This window comes from Rhinopithecus bieti, unplaced genomic scaffold (assembly GCF_001698545.2).
Source record: "Rhinopithecus bieti isolate Rb0 unplaced genomic scaffold, ASM169854v2 scaffold_16773, whole genome shotgun sequence".
NCBI classification, from domain to species: domain Eukaryota; kingdom Metazoa; phylum Chordata; class Mammalia; order Primates; family Cercopithecidae; genus Rhinopithecus; species Rhinopithecus bieti.
Window position 1 is genome coordinate 570,110 of NW_016808848.1, and position 7,583 is coordinate 577,692.

Consider the following 7,583-nt stretch of genomic DNA (forward strand, 5'->3'; position numbering starts at 1 on the left):
TCTGTAAAGGATTTTATTTCTCCTTCACTGATGAAGCTTAGTTTGGCTGGATATGAAATTCTGGGTTTAAAATTCTTTTCTTTAAGAACGTTGAATATTGGCCCCCACTCTCTTCTGGCTTGTAGAGTTTCTGCCGAGAGATCTGCTGTTAGTCTGATGGGCTTCCCTTTGTGGGTAACCCGACCTTTCTCTCTGGCTGCCCTTAACATTTTTTCCTTCATTTCAACTTTGGTGAATCTGACAATTATGTGTTTTGGAGTTGCTCTTCTCGAGGGGTATCTTTGTGGCGTTCTCTGTATTTCCTGAATTTGAATGTTGGCCTGCCTTACTAGGTTGGGGAAGTTCTCCTGGATGATATCCTGCAGCGTGTTTTCCAACTTGGTTCCATTTTCCCCCTCACTTTCAGGCACACCAGTCAGATGTAGATTTGATCTTTTCACATAATCCCATACTTCTTGGAGGCTTTGTTAATTTCATTTTACTCTTTTTTCTCCACACTTCTCTTCTCACTTCATTTCATTCATTTCATCTTCAATCGCAGATACTCTTTCTTCCAGTTAATCGAGTTTCTTACTGAAGCTTGTGCATTTGTCATGTATTTCTCGTGTTATGGTTTTCATCTCTATCAGTTTTTTTAAGGTCTTCTCTATATTGATTATTCTAGTTATCCATTCTTCCATTCTTTTTTCAAGGTTTTTCGTTTCTTTGCGCTGGTTACGTAGTTCCTCCTTTAGCTCTGAGAAGTTTGACTGAAGCCTTCTTCTTTCAACTCGTCACAGTCATTCTCTGTCCAGCTTTGTTCCATTGCTGGCGATGAGCTGCATTCCTTTGGAGGGGGAGATGCACTCTGATTTTTTGAATTTCCAGATTTTCTGCCCTGCTTTTTCCCCATCTTTGTGGTTTTATCTGCCTTTGGTCTTTGATGATGGTGACGTACTGATGGGGTTTTGGTGTGGGAGTCCTTTCTGTTTGTTAGTTTTCCTTCTAACAGTCAGGACCCTCAGCTGTAGGTCTGTTGGAGTTTGCTTGACATCCACTCCAGACGCTGTTTGCCTGGGTATCAGCAGTAGAGGCTGCAGAAGATAGAATATTGCTGAACAGTGAGTGTTGCTGTCTGATTCTTGCTCTGGAAACTTTGTCTCAGGGGTGTACCCCGCCGTGTGAAGTGTCGGTCTGCACCTAGTGGGGGATGTCTCCCAGTTAGGCTACTCAGGGGTCAGGGACCCACTTGAGCAGGCAGGCTGTCTGTTCTCAGATCTCAACCTCCGTGCTGGGAGATCCACCGCTCTCTTCAAAGCTGTCGGACAGGGGCATTTACCTCTGCCGAGGTTTCTGCTTCTTTTTGTTTAGCTATGCCCTGTCCCCAGAGGAGGAGTCCACAGAGGCAGGCCGGCCTCCTTGAGCTGTGGTGGGCTCCACCCAATTCGAGCTTCCTGGTGGCTTTGTTTACCCACTTAAGCCTCAGCAATGGCGGGCGCCCCTCCCTGAGCCTGGCTGCCGCCTTGCAGTTAAATCTCAGACTGCTGTGCTAGCAATGAGGGAGGCTCCGTGGGCATGGGACCCTCCGGGCCAGGTGTGAGATATAATCTCCTGGTGTGCCGTTTGCTAAGACTCTTGGTAAAGTGCAGTATTAGGGTGGGAGTTACTCGATTTTCCAGGTGTTTTCTGTCTCAGTTTCCCTTAGCTAGGAAAAGGGATTCCCTTCCCCCTTGTGCTTCCCAAGTGAGGCAGTGCCTCACCCTGCTTCAGCTCTGGCTGGTCCGGCTGCACCAGCTGACCAGCACCAATTGTCCCGGTACTCCCCAGTGAGATGAAACACAGTACCTCAGTTGAAAATGCAGAAATCACCCGTCTTCTGTGTCACTCGTGCTGGGAGCTGGAGGCTGGAGCTGTTCCTATTCGGCCATCTTGGGCGTGCCCCCCCAAGGCCAAGTATTTACTACAGCACTAAACATATGTATTTTAAAATCTGTCTGTATGTTCTTTTCAAGATGTGTATTTAAAAACGATCTTAATAGAATACGAATAAAAGGAAGTTAAAAAAAGTGACAGGCAAATGCAAGCAAAAATACAGTAAGGGTTGCCGTATTAATAACAAGCGAGATACAGTATCAAACAAAAAGCAATAAAATGACAAAGAGGTTTATTTTACCTTGATAAATATTTCAATCTTCACTTGCTCAATGAATATCTATTAAGTGCCTGTTGTTTGCACTAGGCAAAAGTATACATTGCTGAAAACTGAAGATATAATTGTGATGAACATTTATGCTCAAAACAAGAAAAAAGGAACACATATAAAGCAAAAACAGTTGAAATACATGAAGAAATGGTCAGAGACAATAGAGAAAAATTTAACAAACTTCTCAGCCTTTGATAGATGAAGTAAACAAAAATACAAAGCATATGATAATATAATTAGTTTGGTTATATCTATTATGCATAAGTAGTCTAATAAAGAATTCTATAGCTTATGACTAGAGATTTCATCTTTTTTCCAGCCACCATGGAACTTGTACAGAAGTTGACTGTATAATAGGCCACAAAGAAAATCTCAATAAATTCCAAAAGCAGACACTGCACTTGCCAAATTCTCAAAATAATGCAATAAAACTAGAAATTATAACAAAACTATAAATTAAATTTTAAAATACTCTCTGAAATAAATCCTTGGCTAGGAATTAACTTAGAGCCTCAATCACAATCTGTTCGTTATGTGAAACAAGGCAGGAGAGCTCAGAAAGCTTGGTCTCCAAGTTAGAGCCCTAATGCTCACAGCCCTGGTGGTGCCAGATGCTGGGTGACTGAGATAGGGGAAGAAGGCCTGGGGAGCATGTAGGAGGCAGGCAGGTAGGTAGTCATCTATGGGAGCAAGTGCACTAGTGTTACGGTCCTATAGACCCGGGTTCAAGTCCTGCTTCCACCTCTTATTAGCTATAGTGGAATTCTGATATCTCATTTCGGGGCTGCAGTCTGCTTATTCAAAACCAGGGGTGTTGAACTGCATCTGTGGCCCTCGATCCTCACTGAGCATCATAATCACCTGGAAAATTTTTAAATAATACTGATGCTTGGGCTAGATGCCCAGAGATTCTGATTCAGTTAGTTTGGAGTGGGACCAAGTCATCAGTATTCTTTAAAACCTCCCCAGATAACTCCAGTGTGCTGAGAACCCCAGAGCTAGATGATTTCTCAGATGTCTGTTAGTTCTGAAGTCCAGCAGTACTACTGGGCACCTGCAGTTTTTGCCCATGGAAGAAAGTTTCAGGAGACCAAAGCCAGAGAAACAGTGACGCAAAGCAATCTAATCAAAGCGTGCATTATCTCAAATGGTGCAGAAAATGTCAGCGCCAGTTAATATTTTGCACCCAACATGATTTAGACCCGGGGCACATATTGTACTCCAAGCCTATCGTAAACACAATGGGCCATTTATTCACTGAACAGTAACCACGGTAATTACCCACAGGGAAAACATATGAGGTTGTTCAAGCAACAATTAATTGTGGACCTGGAACTAATGGGACAATAACGGTAAAGTAGCAACCAGAGTGTGATTCAGAAATCACATCAGAAAACCAATATTTTCCAAATTGTATTAGATAAGCATTTTTGGGGATGTGATGGTGTATATGATGTCCCTGTCCTGAAATAGTTGCTCCCAGGTTTTTCTAATAGCTCCTTCCCCTACTGGTGAGCATAGGAGGCTTACAGTGTTGTTTTAATCTCGTGAGAAGAATCACAGACAGTAGGCTTGAGGGGACTATAGAGAGCTTCTATTTCCCGCACTCACTACGGGACCTAAATGTCACCTGAAGGCAGGTGCGCAGACCTTGATTTGGTTGGAATGATCCTCTTTGTTAGTCTGATGGAAGCCACTGATTCTTTTTTTCAGAAAAATGTGCATGTCTGTCTGCACATACATGGTCATGCAAATGCTTTCCTACAGTTTTCAGGGGGTTCACAGACACTTTGAAGCTCTTCTGTTCTCACTAGGTTGTGGTCCAGTCTCTGCTTGCACACCTCCAGACACAGGTATCTCACTACTTCTGAGGGCAGCTTTTCCGTGGCCAGACAACTCTAATGTGAGTGTTCCTCAGTGTGTCCAGTTGAAATTTCTCTCTCTCATTAGTCCTCTTCTACCCAGAATCTTTGAACATTGACAAAAGTCATTCTACCCTTGACCTTTACCGGTCTTGGGGTGTCTCTATCTTTGTTGGATCTTAGAAGTTGGTTTCTACAGGGGCTCTGTAGCTTCAGGTAATGGCTGAATTACTGTTGCGTGGTCAGCTCCAATAGATAGCAGATCCAGCAAGTCTAGGTAGTGGCTGTCTACCCTCTAAACCAGACATGGAAGGGGACAAATCTCTACTGCCCCCCACAAACTTTTGTAAGGGGAAAGTGGTTCTAGGGCGACAGAAGAAGTAATAAAGCAACTTCAGCTGGAGGCTGAAGGTACCAGATGTCGTTTCCCCGGATGCTGAGATTGGACCCTAGGATGTATCAAATCCAGAGCCCCTGCTGGGATAAGCAAGGGTTCGGGGAGGTAGCTGGTGGCAGCAAACACTGAGCTTGCTTCATTCATGCTCTCTCTGGGTCAAAGGTTTGAATGAAACCTTTTTTAAAAGAAGAGAAAGAGGGAGGAGGGAGGAAGGAAGGACAGACAGACTAGAAGAAACCATGGAGAAATTATTTTATAATCTCAGAGTAAGAGAGTCCTTTCTTAAATATGACACAAAACCTGAAGTCATAAAGGAAAAAAAACTGATAAATTCATCCTCATAAAAAAAAAAAAACCATGTCTACATGGAAATGGCGCTATAAACAACATCAAGAAACAAAGTACAAACTGGGAGGAAAATTAGCAACTTATAAAGGGTTAATTTTCTTAATATAAAAGATCATTTCTATAAACTGATAAGGAAGACTACAAGTCAAATTAGAAACAAGCAAAAAATGTAAACAGTTTCCAGAAAGGAACTACCATTACTTTTATACATAGGAAGAAGCTGGGTGCGATGGCACGCCTGTAGTCATAGCAACTCAGGAGACTGAGGCCGGAGGCTTGAGCCCAGGGGTTCAAAACCAGACTAGGCAACATAGACCCCTTCTCTAAAAAGATTTTTAAATTAGCTAGGCATAGAGGCATACCCCTATAGTCCTAGCTACTCCAGAGACTGAGGCAGGTGGGGATCGCTGGAACCCAGGAGTTCCAGGCTGCAGTGAGCTATGATAGCACCACTGTACTCCAGTCTGGGCAACAGAATGGACCCTGTCTCTAAATAATAAATAAAATTTTAAAAAGTAGAAGAAAACCTCATTCACACTAAGAAAAATGCAAATTAGAACTATAACAAGATACCACCTTTTCCCCATCATACTGCAAAGATCAAAAACTTTGATAACTACCTTCTGTGGCTCAGGCTGAGGGAAGGAACAGAGATCAGAGGAAGTGTTATGGAAGAGGTGACATTTAGGTTGGGCCTTCAGGGACAGACAATTAAAATCCAGTTTAACAACTTAACTGGCACTTAAAAGAAAAAGAGGAAATAATAAAGAGATCGATGGACAGCTTTGACTACCAAGTGTAAATTAAATACACACACATAAAATGTAAAGGCAAACACAAACTGAGGTATTTGCAACAACTATAATAGCCTGAGTTTGAATGCTATACATATAAAATGTCTTCATTAAATTCAATCAGAAAAGCATTAGAATACCACTCAAAAAATAAACAAAGGACATGAAAAAGTAATTGCTAAAATAGGATATGCTACTAGTTAATAACCATAGGAAAAAGTTCAGCATTATCCATAATCATGAATGCGATATGATTCAGGGTTTTATTTGGTGATAAATCATTATAAAATTAGAATAACATTTTTTACTCCCTCTGTTGGCAAAGATGTGGTGAGATTGGCCCTCTAATCATTCTTGGCTAGTAAATTTGCAAACTGATAAAATATTTTTTGGAAATAAGTATAAATCTTTAAAAACTCATATTCTTTATCTGGGAAATTTTACATCACAGACTCTATCGTACGGAAACATCCCAAAATATAGAACAAAAAATGCTATGTACAAAGATGCCTGTAGAATAATATGATGATAATGACAAATTAGAAATAATAGAAATAACCCCAAATTAGAAACGATTCAGTAAATTATGGTATATTCATATGCTGGAATATTGTGCAGCTATTATAATGTTTACAAAGAGTTTTAAGGATACTGTTAAATGGGGAAAACAGTTCAATTGTGCATGTAGAATGATTTCAGGATCTTTTAAAAAATCCAATCACTGTGCATAGAAAAGGACTGGGAAGGAATAGACGATAACATGAATGATGGTTCTTTAGGGAGGGGTAGATCATTGGCTATTTTTTCCCTTCTTTCTTCTTATTTTGCATTTTTAAACCTTCCCTTCCATTATGGTATGTTACTCTTACAATAAAAAAGTTTTAAAAATATCTGTCCCCATGTGTTTATGCTCCAAGTTGAAACTAACAGTCTCTATTCCAGTAGGAAAGATGCTGGGTCACAGCTGCGAGGCTCATCAGTAAGAAGTGTTGTCTCTTTTGTGTCTTTCAGCTTTCTTTTGCTGCAACCACGCCTGTTCTAGCAGATAAGAAAAAATACCCTTATTTCTTTCGGACCGTCCCATCAGACAACGCGGTGAATCCAGCCATTCTGAAGTTGCTCAAGCACTACCAGTGGAAGCGCGTGGGCACGCTGACGCAAGACGTTCAGAGGTTCTCTGAGGTACGCTCGGCTCGTGTGGACACGGCCTCCTTTACTGCTTACTGCTGTCATCTAGCAAGAGGCAATGTGGCTTAGTCAGGGATGGGTACTGTCACAGGGCTTTTAAGCAAGTGTTGGTTAGTGCGATCAAAGCTGTTTCACCGTTGACAAAATAGAGCTGGTAGCTGAGGAATTTCACTGTGCATGGGACTGGTGGAAACCATCATCAGGAGTGAACCTTCCCTGTCATTCTTTTTATTGGCTACATCGTGTGGCTTATTCCCTCAGTGCCCCTGTGGGCTTGTCATTGTTATTGATGCTGTCATGACCATCTAAGATCACAAAGTTCCACCAGGGGGTGTTCACCTGTGAGGAGAGTTTGGGGGAAAGGCTGGCTTGGACCGAAGATGCCAATATCTCCTTGGATGGGGTAGAGTTTTGTTTGTTCTAAATGACTTACAAACACACCTTAATACATGGTAGGTGATTTTTTTGTTTTGTGTATGTGTTTTGTGGTGGAAAAAAAAAAGCCAAAATAGAGGTAGGAAAAATGTAAAAGTGTTGCTTTGCCCCAAGCCACCTAAATCATGCTTTCTCTCTGAAAGTTAACTCCTGCTTTCACTTTAGGGTTCACCTGCCTAGAACTTTTTCAATGTATTTGTTTTAAAGCCAAATGACTTCATAACATGTATATTCTTTTTTCACTTTACAACAGATCTTAGAGGCCTTGATTAACCTCATGGTTTAAAGGGACCTGGTGTTCTGTCAGATGGGTATATCGTAACTTACTGAGCGAGCCCCTCTGAACGTTGACCACTTTTCTTTTTTTTTTTTTTTTT

At 41.4% G+C, this 7,583-nt stretch overlaps 1 protein-coding gene across 1 annotated transcript in view; it reads left to right on the top strand.

Annotated features, from left to right (window-relative positions):
• Positions 1 to 7,583, top strand: part of GABBR2 (gamma-aminobutyric acid type B receptor subunit 2) — a 426,191-nt gene that overhangs the window by 167,863 nt on the left and 250,745 nt on the right. The window contains exon 3 of the mRNA XM_017887601.1: positions 6,595 to 6,765. Within this exon, the coding sequence (XP_017743090.1) occupies positions 6,595 to 6,765 (171 nt within the window). The remainder of the gene's footprint in view (positions 1 to 6,594; positions 6,766 to 7,583) is intronic.